This window comes from Melanerpes formicivorus, unplaced genomic scaffold (assembly GCF_026170545.1).
Source record: "Melanerpes formicivorus ecotype bairdi unplaced genomic scaffold, bMelFor1.0.p_v2 SCAF_8, whole genome shotgun sequence".
In the NCBI taxonomy this organism is placed as follows: Eukaryota; Metazoa; Chordata; class Aves; order Piciformes; family Picidae; genus Melanerpes; species Melanerpes formicivorus.
This window is the reverse complement of record NW_027142360.1, coordinates 28,434,851-28,452,625: the sequence shown is the minus strand read 5'-3', so window position 1 is coordinate 28,452,625 and position 17,775 is coordinate 28,434,851. Positions and strand designations below refer to the sequence as shown.

Genomic DNA, 17,775 nt, shown 5'->3' with positions numbered 1-17,775 from the left:
CACTGAGCTCCCCCGGGGCGGTATACGCCGCGGCACGGCTGCACTGCCGGCCATTACACACAGGGTTGAGCCCTGAGCTCCCACGGGGCGGCACACGCCGCGGCACGGCTGCACTGCCGGCCATTACACACAGGGTGGCAGCATTGAGCTCCCCCGGGGCGGCACACGCCGCGGCACGGCTGCACTGCCGGCCATTACACACCGGGTGGCAGCATTGAGCTCCCATGGGGCCTCTGGGTACGGTTGAGGCAGCAGCCGCCATCCCCGCAGAGCCCGACCGGCCAAGCCCGGACACGCCCCCCCGCCAAAAGCCCCGCGCTGCCCCGCCGGTGGCCACCCCCCCAAGCCCCGCGCAGCTCCAGCGGCTGCTATAGAGAAACCCCACAAAGCAGCAGAGACTGGCACTGACCTGGGACACAGCAGAAGAGCTCCAACCTCTACCAGCCACGACCCTGCACTGAGCCATTTTAAAGCATCTGGCGCCATGTTGTTGAGGGCGGTGCCATGCTGGGGGGTGGGGTTCAGGCTGGGGGGCGGCGCCACGCTGCGGGGGGCGGCGCCACGCTGCGGGGGGCGGCGCGACGCTGGGGGGGCGGCGCGACGCTGGGGGGGCGGCGCGACGCTGCGGGGGGCGGCGCGACGCTGCGGGGGGCGGCGCGACGCTGCGGGGGGCGGCGCGACGCTGCGGGGGGCGGCGCGACGCTGCGGGGGGCGGCGCGACGCTGCGGGGGGCGGCGCGACGCTGCGGGGGGCGGCGCGACGCTGCGGGGGGCGGCGCGACGCTGCGGGGGGCGGCGCGACGCTGCGGGGGGCGGCGCGACGCTGCGGGGGGCGGCGCGACGCTGCGGGGGGCGGCGCGACGCTGCGGGGGGCGGCGCGACGCTGCGGGGGGCGGCGCGACGCTGCGGGGGGCGGCGCCACGCTGCGGGGGGCGGCGCCACGCTGCGGGGGGCGGCGCCACGCTGCGGGGGGCGGCGCCACGCTGCGGGGGGCGGCGCCACGCTGCGGGGGGCGGCGCCACGCTGCGGGGGGCGGCGCCACGCTGCGGGGGGCGGCGCCACGCTGCGGGGGGCGGCGCCACGCTGCGGGGGGCGGCGCCACGCTGCGGGGGGCGGTGCCACGCTGCGGGGGGCGGCGCCACGCTGCGGGGGGCGGCGCCACGCTGCGGGGGGCGGCGCCACGCTGCGGGGGGCGGCGCCACGCTGCGGGGGGCGGCGCCACGCTGCGGGGGGCGGCGCCTGCGTTGTCACCTCACGCTCAGCTTTCCATGGTTTTTATTCCCCTCCAAGACAACACGTTGAGTTCTGAGCAGCTGAGGAGCCCTGGGGAACACCTGTACAGAAATGTTCCTCCAAGAGCTGTCAGAAAAACGTTCGTTCCGCCAGCACTGCCGGCCGTTACACACCGGGTGGCAGCATTGAGCCCCCAGGGGGCGGCACACGCCGCGGCACGGCTGCACTGCCGGCCATTACACACAGGGTGGCAGCATTGAGCCCCCAGGGGGCGGCACACGCCGCGGCACGGCTGCACTGCCGGCCGTTACACACCGGGTGTCAGCATTGAGCTCCCACGGGGCGGCACACGCCGCGGCACGGCTGCACTGCCGGCCGTTACACACCGGGTGGCAGCATTGAGCTCCCACGGGGCGGCACACGCCGCGGCACGGCTGCACTGCCGGCCATTACACACCGGGTGGCAGCATTGAGCTCCCCCGGGGCGACACACGCCGCGGCACGGCTGCACTGCCGGCCGTTACACACCCGGTGGCAGCACTGAGCACCTCCCTGGGCGTGGGCAGCAGCCGGGCCCCCACGTGGGTTTTATTTTCCGACGCTAAAAGCCTTTTAGAAGCAGAGAGGGCAGACAGGGGTCGTTTCCAAAGCTTTCTTACGCACCAGTCACTCCAAGCCCTCCCTCTCCAGCTGCAAACCAGAGGTTTGCCTCCGCCTCGCCTCACCCCAGTACTTACACTTTTACAGATAGTGTGGTCCCCTCGGAGAATTTTCAGCACTTTAGGGGGGGGCCCCCAGCCCTCGCTCACCTGCTCCTCTGCTGCAGCAGCCCCCTGCCCCACGTGGCAGAACCAGCCCACCCACAATCCCCCCACTCCCTTTGATTCACCCCCAAAAAGGCACAAAATAAAGCAAACTGCCCAGCCAGCACCTCCTGCCTTTCACAGCAAGGACTGAACATTGCAGCTTTGGCCAAGACTATCAGCCCAAAGGAAGGCCTGGCCCCTGAGGAGCTAAGTGCAAGTGAACTATCTGACACCACCACAGTCCTGTGAATGTTGCAAAGCAGTAGTGCATGCAGTATAATAATTCGAAAGTTAAGGGCTGCTCAAGCTTTACACAAAGTATCCTATTCAGTTTTGGGTTCCACTTAACACAAAGTAAAAGTGTAAAAGGTCAGAGGGAAAGCCAACTCTACCTCTGAACTACAGCAAGAAATACTGGAATCAAGGGGCCCTTTCTTCTGCTACTAATAGATGAAGAGAACATGAAAACTGATGGGCTAAACCAAGGGGGCAAGATTAGATGGAAAGATGTTGACTTGCTGGAAGGTGCCCAGAGAAGGACAACAAAGCTAATGAGGGGTTTGGACCACAAGTCCTATGAGGAGAGACTGAGGGAGCTGCAGTTGCTTAGCCTAGAGAAGAGGAGGCTCCGGGGAGACCTTATTGCTCTCTACCACTACCTGAAGGGAGGTTGTATACAGGTGGGGGCTGGTCTCTTTTCCCGGGCAACCAGCACCAGAACAAGAGGGCACAGTCTCAAGCTGTGCCAGGGGAGGTTTAGGCTGGAGGTTAAGAAGAAATTCTACACAGAGTGATTGCCTATTGGAATGGGCTGCCCAGGGAGGTGGTGGAGTCACCATCACTGGAGGTGTTCAGGAGGAGACTGGATAGGGTGCTTGGTGCCATGGTTTAGTTGATTAGGTGGTGTTGGATGATAGGTTGGACGCAATGATCTTGAACATCTCTTCCAACCTCGTCTATTCTATTGTACTGTATTCTACTGGAGCCAGGTGAGGTTCGGTCTCTTCTCCCTACTAACATGTGACAGGAGGAGAGGAAACAGCCCCAAGCTGCTCCAGGAGGGGCTTAGGTTGAAAATCAGAAGAAACTTCTTCCCTGCAAGGGTTTTCAGAGCCTGGCACAGGCTGCCCATGGAGGTGGTTGAATCCCCATCCCTGGAGATGTTTCAAAGAGGCAGAGATGTGGTGCTGAGGAGTGCAGTTCAGCAGCAGACCGGGCAGTTGGAGAATGGTTAGACTGGATGGTCTTACAGCTCTTGTCCAACCAAAACAGTTCTATGACTGTATGATCTGAGGGCTGCCTCTGTAGTAGCATTTACCAGTTTTCCATGGTAAAGTGAAGACTTGACAGAGGATTTTTACATTTAGTTATCCAGCAACATGAATAAAAGCCCCAGAAATTGGCCTGGCTGCCTTAAAGTATCTTTATGAGCTCAGTAAATGGCAAAAGACCGTTGGCTTTTCTTACCTGCTGCTACCAAGGCTCACCTGCGGCTCTGTACTCTGCTGTCATCATGAAGACACCCTTATTTTCAGTAAGCTTTATTGATAAAATAAGTTTACTGTACAGTACACAATTCTAGCCACAAATCCTCCTCGAGCCATTTGCATTACAAAAATAACAGATATGCAGTGAAAAATAGACACTCCACACACAGTGAAGGTTCTTTAAAACCCTAGAGTGATCAGGGCAGAGGAATGAAAGGGAGACATATCAAACGTGAGGGCTGGCAGTAGATAAATTAAGTATTTTTTTTTAATTTACAAAAATAAACACCAATCAAGCATTATTTTGTAATAGAGCAACCTGAAAGAGCTGCCACAGACTAGCAACCCTTCTCTGTTGTACAGCTCCAGAGGCTAGATTTGAAAGGTAAACAGACAGTCAGCCATGAAACTGCACTCAGCATTAAATGGATGTAAATGCCTCTGAGATCAGTCTATGGCTGAACAGACACTTCTAAAGAGAGTAACTTCATCACCTGAACCCCACATTTCTTCTAAGTCTGCGGCATCAAAACATTCCATGAAAAACACAGTGGTGCTCCCGAGAAGTCACCAGCTTGCAAGCTACAGTAGAAACACAAAACTCTAATTTCAGAAGCACTGGCAAAGTTTTACAGACAGTAACAGCAGACAAGAGTATTTTGTGATCGAACTGAAATGTTCCCCAAAGAATTCCCACCCTGGATGTTTAGGAGGGTTGCAAATGGTAAAGAAAGTCAAGAAAGTCCTCAATAGATTCTTAAGCCTAGAAACAAGACAGAGTGCTCTGGAAAGAGAAGTAGCAGGTTCTCCATTTCCAAAACATGGTATGGAGCTTTGCAGAGTTTGGTTTGTTGGAGTCTGCTCTCTCACCTGCATTGCCTGTCACATGGACTAACTGAAAACTGGCATTTAGTATCGCTGCTGTTCACTCCTTTCACACCACCACTTCTAATGTTTTTTTCCTTCTTAAAAGCAATATGGCACCAACTAAGAGTAACAGAACAAAAATTCTTCTCTCCCTCAAAGAGGTTCACTGGGAAGGGAAATTCACCCTTAGACCTGTGGTGTGTTCACCCTGAGCCCACAGAAACTATGCTGAGTCAAAACAAGTTGTATTTAAAACTGACACACTAGGAGGTACATGGTGCTTCATTCATTTTGCACTATTGCAAGTGACAATCAAATCTAACCAAATGATGGCTTGTTTCAGAATGGGAGGTCGACTCATTTTGCTAGGTAAACAGACAAAATATTCAGCTGCGGGTGGCCTTTGCAGAACTAGAGTTTGCTGTGGCTGAAGGCGCACTCTGTTTTCCCAGGTGAAGAACATGTAAACATGCTAGACAAGAAGTGATGATACACATCAATACTAGGTTCTTGCTGCCTTGACTAAGAAGTCGTAATCTGACCCAAAAAAAGGCTAAATGTGCTTTTGGCCCCTCTTTGCTGCAAGGCACGCTGCCTGTCCTATCTGTACACGGTGTGAGCTGTGTGATCCAGGAAAGCCAATTCCCTCTGCTTCCCCAAGGACTACAGTGAGCAGCCTGTTTGTCTGAAGCTGTTGAACACTGAAGCTTTCCCTTATGCAAACATTATACATATCTGAAACTGACCTAATAACCTTCCTGATGACTAGTACTAAAGATAGAAAAATTCAGAGAGCATTGATTGCAGGCATGCAGACTGACAACTGTTGTCCTTCCTTCCTGCCTGCCTTTCTGCCCCCCTCCCTCCAACTACCCCTCTGCTGCTGCTCTTTGAGTGCTTTGAAATTGCTAGGTCTCAGTCAGGAATTTTGGGCAGGAAATCAGGGAATAGATGGGATTAATGTGGCTTCTTACTTACAGAGAAGTGAGCCTGATTTTCTCTGGTAAAAGCTAAGGCAGAGTTACACTGTGCTACCTGCGTTCCAGAGAGCAATAAAGTGGGAGCAGTTCTTTCCATGTTTTGAAACTACTCTTAAGTATACATAAATCTAAGAGTCATCTTCAGTTTAAAACCCAAACAACTCCAAATACCAAACAAGTGCAGAAGCATTGCTTATGTGCTGTTTAAACAATCAGCTTTATACAGGACAGAATACACTGTGCCTAAGTAACAGAAACCCTCTAGTTTTATGCCCTCTATGTACCCTTTCCTTTAAACAGCCTTGTTGCAAAATGAGTATCAAAAAACACACTAAAAGAAAAAAAAATTAAACGTGGGTCATGCACAAAGCATAAACATAAGTTACAGCTCATTAGCCAGGGGGGAAGACTTTAAATTTCACCTTTATATTACAGGTGCACTAAAATTTTGTATGAGCAACAATTTATGTAAATAACAGGAAATCTTGTCTTTTGTCTGTAAAATTACCTCATGTAAAAATAACTTTGGTAAGTGCATTAATCCATTTCCAACTGAATTTAGATCTATGGCAATTAATCTGTCACTAAAGTTTTTGTAGAAGACCAGTTTTATTTTACAGAGTATAAAAGCCACTAAACTGGAGCTTAAGATGCATGAGCTTGCTGGTGCCCTATTCAGTAACAAGTGCTTGACAAGTGACCCCTGAAACTCCATTTGTGAAGTGTGCAATTGACTTCCATAGTCTTCAGCTTTTCCTCAGGCTCAGATCACTGCTCGTTACTAACCCTGACAGAGATGTGGTCTCTGATGCGTCCTCTTTCTTGAGGTTCAGGAATGATTCTCTAGTTATCTGAAGAATTTCTCTCAAGCCTTTGTTTTCCTGCTGTAACCAAAGAAAGAAAAAGGTATATAACAGAACTCCGGAAAGAAGTCAGGATGACTGCATTGACAGCCTCCCCTCTGCTCCAAAGAGATGGCTAAGGGAAAACTCACTGATTTGCACTCAGGTAGTGTCATGCTGTCTTGTAAAACCAAAAAGCAGCTTCATGCTCACCTGGCCACCAAGCATCAATAAAAATACTCAAACCACAAAGACAGGTAAGAAGAGGGTAATTAAGTTCAAATGCTGCATTTCATAAAATCTCCTCCTCCTTCCACACACCCTGTCCCATAATGAATTGCTTTGATTGCACTTCAAGAGCAATAGTGCTGTTTCTCCAATGCCAAGCAACTGAAAAAAAATCACCCTAAAGGCAAACCAGAAGTATAAAAATTAATGATGTTTAAAAGGCAAAGGTATGGGTAGTATTATTTGCATCCTAGAGTCTTACTAGGATGAATTTGTCTTATTTCCTAGATTTTTGCTACACTCACAGAACCTTCAAAAGAGAAAGCTTAAGGCAGTATATAAATGCAAATCCCTGATTTCTGGTGATCCAAGCCTTGAGAGCAAGCTACAGTGGGAAAAATAGTAGAGACCTCCAAGGAGGAAAGCGTAAGAGAACACCAGTGGGAGTGCCTTATACCGTAACCGAGCAGAGGCAGCTGCGGTAACATTTGCTCCCTTGCTGTTTGTGCCATTGCTGGGCTGACTGTGCACTTACCTCCAGCTGAAGGATGCGCTCCTGCTCCTTGCAGCCATGCTTGTCGTCGATTTCAATGGCTTTTCTCATTACTGCTGCCATTTCTGTGATTTGGTCCACATGCACTTGCAGCTCCTAAGACACAGAAATGAAATGAGGGCAGCTTAAGTTAATAGATTTTCTGCATTATTAAAAACACACGAAGCATTGGAACTGCTGTGCCACTGAAAAATCATAAATCATAGAATTGTCAGGGTTGGAAGGGACCTCAAGGATCATCTGGTTCCAACCTCCCTGCCACAGGCAGGGACACCTCACACTAGAGCAGGTTGCCCACAGCCACATCCAGCCTGGCCTTCACCACCTCCCTGGGCAACCTGTGCCAGTATCTCACCCCCCCCATCGGGAAGAACTTCTTCCTAACATCCAATCTGAATCTCCCCACTTCTAGTTTTGCTCCATCCCCCCGGTCCTATCACTCCCTGACACCCTAAAAAGTAACCCCCAGCTTTCTTGTAGCCCCCTTCAGATACTGGAAGGCCACAATTAGGTCTCCTCAGAGCCTTCTCTTCTCCAGACTGTAGAGCGCGAACTCTCTCAGTCTGTCTTCAGAGCAGAGGTGCTCCAGCCCTCTGATCATCCTCATGGCCCTTCTCTGGGCACCTTCCAGCACCACAGATCCTTCCTGTAACAGAGGCTCCAGAACTGGACACAGAGCTCCAGGTGGGGTCTCACCAGAGTGGAACAGAGCGGGAGAATCACCTCCCTTGACCTGCTGGCTATGCTTCTCTTGATGCAGCCCAGGATGTGATTTGTTTTCTGGGCTGCAAGTGCACATTGAGAGCTCATTTTGAGCTTCTCCTCCACCAGCAGCCCCAGATCCTTTTCTTCAGGGCTGCTCTCCAGCCAGTCCCTGCCCAGCCTATATCAGTGCTTGGGATTGCCCCAACCCAGAACCTTGCATTTGGTCTTGCTAAACCTCATGAGGTTGTCATGGGCCCAGCTCTGCAGCCTGTCCAGGTCCCTCTGGATGGATCCCTTCCCTCCAGCATGTCCACTGCACCACACAGCTTGGTGTCGTCAGCAAACTTGCTGAGGGTGCCTCAATGCCACTGTCCATGGCACCCACAAAGATGTTCCCAGGACTGATCCCTGAGGGACTCCACTTGTCACTGGCCTCCATGGACAGCCACTCTCTGGGTACAGCCATCAAGCCAGTTCTGTATCCACTGAGCATTCTATCCATGGAACCCATCCTGCACCAGCTTGGAGACCGGGATGTGGTGCAGGACAGGCTTTGCTCAGGTCCAGGTCAATGGCATCAGTTGCTCAGCCTTCATCTATTGGTGTTGTGACCTCGTCGCAGAAGGCCACCAGGTTTCTCAGGCAGGATTTGCCCTTGGTAAACCTGTGCTGATTGTGCCAAATCACCTCTTCGTTATTCTTCTGCCCCAGCAGTGCCTCCCTGGAGGATCTGCTCCATGATCTTACCAGGCACAGAGGTGAGACTGACTGGCCTATAATTCCCTGGGTCATCCCATTTTCTCTTCTTGAAAATGTGAACACACACCCAAATTCCAGCAAACAATCAGAGAATGGTTTGGGTTGGAAGGGAGCTCCAAAGGTCATCTAGTCCAACACCCCTGCAATGAGCAGGGACAGCCTCCACTAGATCAGGTTGCCCTCTCTAGAGCTTTACAGCATGAGCAGCCACTATTGTCCTGTGCAGTGCAATAAACCTGGGTTGCCATACAGCTGTCTTTTTTATTTGAATTTTACATCAAAAGATGCTAATATTACTGCCCTCCTTGTTCTGCAAACAGCTGCAAGTTAGCCATGTGCTTGCTCTGGCAAGACCTTGCTGTGCTTCAGGAACTGATGTGTATCATCTTGGGTATCAGAAAGACTAAATAGCAGGGAATGTGACATTCTTCCCATTTGTTTCAAAGCTGTACCAGCACATGGCAGGCATTTATCTCCTGAAAAAAAACAGGTAAAGTGGTCATCCTTGCTATGTCATCTCTGATGTCACTTACATGTCTGTCCCTTGCTCTTTTTTAGATACTTCTGTGTGACAGGTTAGCCTGTGCCTTTAAGAAAGATAGCTGCAGAGTTCTCTAGCTGAATGTTTTGGTGTAAAAAGGAAAACGAAGAGAAGTCTAAAGGAATTTCATTGGTCAGATGCGAGACTACCATAGCAATATATCCCTCACATTCCTTTCTCTCAGTTAGTTCTGTTTCTTAGTTAGTGTCTTTCTCTCATTCTTGGCCAGCCTGCATGCAACTGACCTAGGAGTGAAACTGATAAGAAAACTAACTTTCTTAACAACTGCTTTGAACTAGCATTTTTTCCCTTAATACCCTTTTCTTTCTCTTTCTCCTTTTCCACCCAATTAACTAGTAGGCGAAAGGGGAGGAAGTGGGAGAGGGGTTCTGGGGGGAACCCAAGGCGGGATTCTCCTCAGGAGGGTTTTTCTGTGTTGCATTCTTTCCTGTATATTTGTGTACAGGCTGTAAATACTGTATATTCTGTATACATTCACTGCATTTCATTCTGCTTGTAAAATACAGCTTCTCATTCACTTCTCCGACTGAGGTAGCTGTGCTTTATGTGGTGGGAGGATTAAATCTTCACACTACCACATTCTGAATGAATCCACAGCTCATCTGGGGCCTTGACTTCAGAGGTCTTTGTCCTTGTTGAGTTTTAAGAAAAACTTGAGTGTCCTGCCTGACTTCTGTGTGTCCATCACTACAACCAGTAGGATACTTCCATACTATCAATAAATAACCACCGTATCTCGCTGGAAGATTCACAGGGGAAGAAAAAAAAAGAGGAGTTTGGTTTGCTTTTGTTCTGTGCCACTATCAGGGGTGAGATGACACAGGCAAAACAGCCTTTGCAAGGAAGCTGGATTTTGCAGAGAAGTGATCTCCTACCTGGATCTTGTTGGTTCAGGTGATGATTTGTTTTCTCACTGGCCACAGTCCACCAACAGATCAGGAGCCTATGCCTTTAACATGCCTTGCTGTACAGCTAAGCCAAATATTTCCATTGTATTTCCAGAAGCTTTTATTTTTCCATTTCCTCTTCCTCAACATGCCGCTTAATCCAACTCTACTGACACAGCAGCCTATCCAAGTGTGACCTGACCTCTGGACAAAATTCACAATAATTCCTAGCCAATACTGGGGAAAGCAGAATGGTAGGACTGAAACAAAGAACAGTAAGGACTAAAGTTAAATCCTACCTTTAAACAGTGAGTTTGCCTCAAGGTTCATACATCTAACAGGCCTTAAACTACCAGATATTATTAAGCCACCATAAAGAACTGCCTCACTTGGAATGACAAATGTTATTTGACCCAAACAAATATTCTTTACTAAAGCAACATCAGCCATTTCCATCCTTTCCCCTTTGACATTTGCCAAAGCTATGGCTCAGCAAGAGGGTGGTGAGGTGTGGTGGGTTTGAGAGAGAAGGGCCTAGCCTTCTCCCCCCCCCCCAAAAAAAAAAGAGGACGGAAAAAAACCCACAGCTAGCCAGCCGGAGAAGCAAAAGGAGAATGCTATATTTACATGCAATTTTGGGGAATGCAGGATATACACACAATTTACAGTATTTACAATATATACACAGAAATATACAGCAAAGTAAACAAAAAACCCACAATAATACAGGAACGAAATTCCCTCCAGAGGAGGAGGGTTCCCCCCCTGTACCCCCTTTCTCTCCCCTTTTTCCCCAAAGAGGGTTAGAAGGAGAGAAAGAGCAGTAATTAATAAAGCAGAATATTAGTAGACCTTAGTTGCTTATCTGTTCAAGGTCACTCTGGCAGGGAGCCCAGAAGCAGACAAGCTGGAAAGGGAGAAGGAAAGGAGCAAACTGAGGAAAGTCCCAGCTGCACCTAAACTTAACACTGCATTCTACCAATCCACCAATGAAATTAGTTTAGAATATCTGATTGTTTTCATTAATATTCCAAAACATCCAGCCACAGTGTCCCAGCACTGTCTCTTTTCTTAAAGGCACAGCCTCAAACGGTCACATGAGGGTAGAACTTAGAATCACAGAATTGTTTTGGTTGGAAAAGCCACACGCTTTCAGCCCCTGTTTCAGCAGAACAATTCAAATGCCACACTTAGAAGAGGGCCATTACTATGAACACACACTTTTCTCTTGCATAAAACACTGCTAAACAGCATTGCCTTTTTTGTTGGTTGTTTTTTTTTTAAAGTAGATGCCTATTGATCTGCAGAGATCAATTATTTTGTAATAACCTATTGTAAACAGGCAATTAGGTTAATAGCTTTCACTTGAGAAAACAGCAATTACAATGACAGATGAATTCCTTAGTTGTGATGGATTTGTTAGTCAATGAGAGAAGGATTTAGAAACTGCTTCAAGACTGTTCTATCTTACTGCATGTGAAGGCTAATGATAAGAATAAATAATGAAATTCCAGAAATTGTAAATGCCAGGTGATAAATCCTCTTCATCATGCATTCCTGTGGGATCAGATTTAACCAAAACACTGAAGCCTTAAACCAGTATTATTTAAACAGCAGATTATTTATTTGTCTATTTATTTTTACCTCAAACTTCTAATTCCTAGAAGTGTTCCTAAAGGAAATTTCAAAGGTCATGTCAGGACGGCTATAACTTTATTCTCTCCTCTTGGTTCTCCCAAGGCTGTAAGACATGTTGTACTACAAGCTAAGGTAAGCTCTTTTGAGAAGGATACAGCCCTGAGTTTATGTTAAAGATGTAGTTCTCATCCAACAAACTTTCTTTTACTCATCTGAGTAATGCCATTGATTCCAACAGCTCTAACTACGTGATTTCGCAGAGGTAAGTAAGCATCGAGTTCTTCAACAGCATTTTCTCAGTATGCAGCCCCAATCTCTGCTGTGCTGGCTTAGTTTGTCCAGGTCAAAGATTATTAAACACTTCAAAGTAATGCTTATCTACACAGTTACACTGCTCTCTGGTGATTATGTTTCATTTAAAATGTAGTATAACAGTTGATCAGAAAGCTCCTGTTTAGGTCTGTTAGTGACCTAGAACGGAATTTCCCTGAAAATACATAAAACACACTAAACTATGCATTATAACTGAAAAAATATGTACTATTCTTTCAATGAAGTTGCCAATTACTCACATATACCTTGCTCACAACAGTTCACAAAAATGTTGCTTAATGGCACTTTGTTTTTCTAGTTTCCAAAACACTTTGAGCATCTCAGGCTGCTCAGCAATCTCACTTGGTACAGAAAAAGAATCAAGGGCCAAAGCAGGAAAAGTGTATGTTCAGATGTTCAGAATTCAAAAAGGCTTTTAAAATATTCTTTTTAATTTACAATAGTAAAGGGACAAAGCCATATTTGCATATTGAATTTTAAAAGCTTACTCTTCCTACTTTCCCCAGTGAGCACAGGTTCACTATTTTTTGGGGTCACTAGCGCAAGTTAAAGCCAGCAGACACGTCTGAACATCACTAAGATCTGTAGCATCTCAAATGTAAAGGGGGAGTTGTCTTAAAGACTGCAGCAAAACAAAAGTAACCTAAGTAGACAGACCAATGGAAATGCCACTTGTTGAAGGATTAAATAAATTAGAAGCTAGTCAGGTTGACTTGCTCCACTGATCAAGCTGTCTGCTTGTGTTTCATGGGCTGGATTATAAAAATTAGGACTCGTTAGTACAGTGATATAGAAACTGAGACAAAGTAAGCTTTGAACTGATCTGCTACAAAGTAACTTAATTGTTAACTAAAAACCACAAAGGCAAAATAAAAGTGAAGTTATTACCTCAGAATGTTGCTCTTTTAACTTCATTATGATACTTGGATCGTCCTTTTTGCTCGCCATAAGCAATCTAAACATCTGCTCTCTGTACTTGCTCATTATGAGTTCCAAAGCAGACTGATGCTCTTCAAGAGATGTTCTTAGTTCTAGCAACATAATTTCAAGCTCAGTTAACAGAAAAGAACTGAAACAAAATGCAAAAGCTCTTCATTTTGAGAAAACCAAAATAAGCCCTTAATTGAACATCCCCTTCTCCTTGCACCATAAAATCTCCATAGGATCTGCAAATGTCTTCAGTGGTGACTGCCCTGGGAAAATTCTCATTCAGTGAGAAGGGGCTTTTGTTAACCTGACTTCCTGTTCAGTCCCTTTAGCCGATATAATCCATTCTGAGTGTAGCTGAGGAGCTACAGTATAAGCAACACTGTACAAAAGCCAGAAAGAAGTTTACACATCTGGTTTAATCTGCAGTAAATAGTGGTAATGTAAGAGTTAACACACTTGTGTTCAAAATATACTAAGTCAAAGGACAAATAACTTGAGGTAAAACACAAATCAATCAGGATCATGGAATCCTTTGCCGAATACAAGCGTTAGAATAGCTAAGACATTCCAGGAGGAGCAGTGTATTCTTGGTGTACAGAATTCCAGAAGGAATTCAATCACTGCACTTGTATTACAACCTGTCCTGACTATTCCTAAATGAGTTATTTTTAGCAGTGGGAAAACACATTTCCAAATAAGATACATACATTGCAGAATGAAGTTCTGTTTCTCTCCTCACCTGCGCTGGTGAGGACTATGAAAGCAACTTTCTGCAACTCCATTTCTGTTAGTCCCGGTGGCTGGACATTAGGGCTCTTTATTAGACTGCACTATGATCAGTTAAACTAACAAATCCAGGTAAGAAAAATATTCCTTCTACAGCAATTTTTTGAGACTAGATCAACGGTAAAAAACATCTCACTGATTCCAGCAGCGCATGCAGGAACTTTCCAAGGACAGACTGATCACGTTTTACCTTTATTTTCCTGTTGCAATTCTCTAATCTGTCTGTTTTCTTGTTGAATACCCATCACTAAAGTAGACCGAGGGCGATGTCTCGCTACTTCATTGAGCTCCTGAATTTCTTCTTGGTACTACGGAAAAGCACAGAACCGCAACAATATTTGAGTAACTAAAAGCAAGCATTACTCAGCAAGTAACCAAGGACCAGCTCTACAGTCAGTCCAAGTCTGTAACCAACAAGCTAATGCTTGCTTTCAAATAATAGTATGAAAAAAACAAAACCACTGCTAAAGGTGTTGCTAACATGCTTCCCTTCAGAGAGACAAAAGCATCACGTTTGTTTCAAAAACATTCATGCCTCAGATGTGGGTAGTGGGCATTATCTAATCTTCAATTAATGAAAGCCAAATTCACATCAAGTCATTTAAAGCTGATACATGTGGTAAAGACAAACCATGAGGTATTAACCTCTAGATATTAACAGTGGCTTCCCAATACCTTAAGCCACAAGGCTGTAGGGGTGTCACACGGACCTGAATGAATGGATCCTGACTCTCAACAAATGCTCTTGACTTGGAGTTCTGAAGCCCCTGCGTAATTCATTTTACAGGGCTGAAGCACACATCGGGGGTTGTTATTTTACAGGTCCATTAACATGTCCTATTTTCAATTAAAATGACAGGATGAACTCTCACATGGAAAGTCAGTAGTCAGCTTTACATTTTTTCAGAACTTCTCTAAAGTCACACACAACATGCCTTGAATAAAGCTTAATGTCAGAATGGAAATAATCACAAAGAAGTCTGAGAGCATGCTTTGACAGAAAAAGAGACAGTGAAAGATAAAGTATTCTGAACAGAAGAAGGAATGGCAGGGCCTCTGCGTGATTAAATGTGAATGTTGAAATTAACAATACAAGGAGCACTTCACAGAAGAGCAACAGATAACACCACACAGCAGTTGGGAACACAATACCCCAATTTCTACCAGGGTCCATCAAATAAATGCTAGTTCTCAATATTTTGCTACAGTAACAGAGAAAACATCTTCACAGGATCAAACCAAATATATAAACAACCTATTCGGAGATCATTACAAAACCTATAATGAAAACACGTAGTATGGTAATAAAGTATTAACTGAATAACATAGCAATTCCACATTGTACAGGAGCACGCAAAAACTATTGTAAATTACACGTTTCTGAGCTGTTCTTTTAACGAAGTACACAAAGCTGGAAAACAAACCTGTTTCATTGCTTCAACCCGCTTGTTAAGAGCTGTGGTCTGCTCAATAAGCGCTTCCGCTGCGTTGTCGTGTTCCCTTAGCCGCTCCACCAGTGCTTTTGCGTCTGCCAAGGCCTTTTCAATTGTGCAACTCATTTCTGAAGAGGAGACATTCATTATTATTTTTTCAGTCTAAAGCAGCTGAATACAACCTTTCCCTCAGAAACATCCAGGCATTTTGTTGTCTTTCAGGAGCAGAAAAAAAATATATCTGTATTTTAAGAGTCTCTTCAGGTCTGCACTTCCTGTCCTTATAACTGCTGTTGAGACCACATATCAGAGCAAGAAAATGAAAGCAGACTGTGTTGTAAGGAGAGTACCTATAGACTAGTGCAAAAGGAGGACTATGGAGCGCAGGGGAATCAAGCAGTGCATGTCCTTCTGTAAGCAGCAGAGGGGAAAAAAAGACCACAAAATAACATATTTCAAAATATTTGAGAAGTATATATCTAGCAAAAAAGAGAATGCCACAGGACTACAGTAGGCTCAAGGATTTTGAGTAAGACAGTAGAGAAGGAAAAACTCTCGCTGATGGAGTAGAGAAAACTCCTCAGGGAAAATTCATAAAACTAAAGCCGCATGTTTCACTTTGTGCCGATAAATGAACACAAAACAGCACTGCATGCGATGCAATGCTGTAATCTTCAGCAGAACAGAGAAAGGCAGCAACATAGAGGAAAAAAAGAACAGACTGGAAAGTTAAAACACAGCAATTATTAGCAGAAACTACCTACTGCTAGAATCGCTGAACTTGCAAAATGCTTGTATGTACCGGCATTTGCAAAACACTGGCCTTTACACTGACTATCTTCATACTTGGGTTTGACAGAATTTCAATATCCAGATTTTCAGTCCCAGGTTTTTATTTTTTCAACAAACTTTCCATTTTTTCTACTGAAATCTACTTAAATCCTTTGGACAATTCTTCAGCAATCAAACAGCAACAATAGAGGTTCATGAGAATGATGGGCCTTATCGATAGAAGGCTTCATATTTGTTTCAGCAAACTTTCTAAGGTACTAAAAGAATCAACTAAATCCATTTTGTAGCCAAATAATATTCTCTGTAAGCATCACAGGTCAGTGAGCCTTTCCTGAGCTACAGGGGAAAACCCCATTTGTTTCTATTTGATGTTCTGACTTTCCCAGGCACCTTTACAAATCATAGCCTAGAATCTTTCAGAAAATTGAAAAGAAACCCTCATATTTTCCTCAACTCACCTTTTCCCACTGTCCTAGGTAGAAGCACAAGTAAGGATATTTCAAACACCAGAAATTCCACCATCCCCCTCAAAAGATTTACAAACATAGCAGGAGTATCTTGCTCTCATCCATTAAGGTACAGGAACACTAAGCAAGACAGTTTGTGGTGTTCTCTCCAAAGAGCTCTTGTGCATCCAGAACATCATTCAAGATCTAGCCCTCTCGACAGGCTTTCAATTTGGCAATTTCATTAGCTGCTCCCGCTGCTCTGAGAAAACCAAAACTTTTGTCTCATCCCAAAACAGCTCTAAATCTGTGAGTTGAACGGGATATTAAGGAGGGAAAGCCAAGTGAATCAAATATATTTGATTTAAAAGAACTCTTATAGAATGTAAGAATAGCCCTGGACCAGGTTGCCCCGAGAAGTTGTGGAGGCATTCCAAACCCATACGGATGTGTTCCTCTGGAATTTACTCTAGGTGATCCTGCTCTAGCAACAGGGTTTGACTGGATGATCTGCAAAGCTCCCTTCCAACCCCTGCCATTCTGTGATTTTTTTTTAACGAGAATGAAGACTGCAGTAGGAAAGCTTTGTGATTCCTGAACTCCAGCCTGTAAGAGCTGGCCAGCAGCAAATCTATTTGCTAGTCTGCAATATTAACAACAGGGTCAACAGGCAGCAAGCGCAACAACTCCACCAACAATGCAACGTTACTGCGACATATTCGCTTCCTGTCACTTCCTGCTATTTACTAATTGCTCTCATTATCAAATTTGGGTGTCCTTGAAAATAAACAAGCACAAAAAATGATTTTTCCCCAATTACAGCCTTCCTCTAGTTTTCTCTCTCTCTTACATCCCTACTGAGAACCACATTTCCGTGTAACTCAGTGCTTCGGTTTTTTCCTCTCCACAGTTAACTCCTTTGCGAGGAGAGGAAGGTAGCAGGGAACGGCGGAAGCTCCCCCGAGTGAGAGCTGCCTCCTCACCCTCGCCACCGCGACAACGGATGCTGGGGCACGCCAGTCAGATCTGTCGCGACACTGACACCTGCCGTAACACAGGAGGCACCTGCGGGCAGGACTTGCCCTGGCTCACGGCAGCCAGGAGCACTTTGTGGAGGTATGGGGGCCGGACGATTCCTCTTCCCTCGCACCCCCTCGTCACGACCCAGGGGTTCCCCGCGCGTCTCTTGGGCGCCCGGCAGCAACGACACCCGCGCGTCCTCTGCCTCCTCCCCCCCGCGCCGACCGCTAACACCCCTTTATCCCCTCACCCCACTCACTCATATCCGGCAGCGCCGGGGTGGGGGGGTAAAGCCCCGACCAGCCTGCCCCACTGGCAAACGGCGGCGGCCCGGTAAACGGAAGCGGAGAAGGGACGGGGCAGGTGTGTCCCCACCAACCGACAGGACAGGGCAGCTACAAAGCGACAGCGCCTGCGCTACATACCGGCGGCACCGGGCGAAAGCCCGCTGCTCTCGCGAGAAGACACTTTTACCACCCCCCCACCCGG

General features: G+C 46.7%; 1 protein-coding gene across 3 annotated transcripts; it reads right to left on the bottom strand.

The window, feature by feature from the left end:
• Positions 1 to 3,563: 3,563 nt before the first annotated feature.
• Positions 3,564 to 17,759, bottom strand: FGFR1OP2 (FGFR1 oncogene partner 2). Of its 3 annotated transcripts, none has more exons than XM_068142885.1 (6): positions 17,712 to 17,759; positions 15,020 to 15,156; positions 13,786 to 13,903; positions 12,768 to 12,910; positions 6,978 to 7,091; positions 3,564 to 6,256 (listed from the first exon to the last, which is right to left on the bottom strand). In XM_068142885.1, exons 2-6 carry the CDS (start codon positions 15,152 to 15,154, stop codon positions 6,119 to 6,121), a joined length of 648 nt encoding a protein of 215 aa, XP_067998986.1. In that variant the 5' UTR covers positions 15,155 to 15,156; positions 17,712 to 17,759; the 3' UTR covers positions 3,564 to 6,118. The 3 variants fall into 3 exon arrangements, with proteins under 3 accessions (XP_067998986.1, XP_067998985.1, XP_067998984.1); XM_068142884.1 differs by lacking the exon at positions 17,712 to 17,759 and adding an exon at positions 17,546 to 17,704 and having other exon boundaries at positions 3,564 to 6,253; XM_068142883.1 differs by lacking the exon at positions 17,712 to 17,759 and adding an exon at positions 17,546 to 17,703.
• Positions 17,760 to 17,775: the final 16 nt, after the last annotated feature.

Bases quoted from the DNA above. Each gene is read 5' to 3' on its own strand.
- FGFR1OP2 (XM_068142883.1), bottom strand. The intron at 12,911-13,785 runs GTAAAACGTGAT...TTATGTTGCTAG, and splicing joins ATTGCAACAGGAAAATAAAG to AACTAAGAACATCTCTTGAA. The intron at 7,092-12,767 runs GTAATAACTTCA...TCTGTGTCTTAG, and splicing joins TAAAAGAGCAACATTCTGAG to GAGCTGCAAGTGCATGTGGA.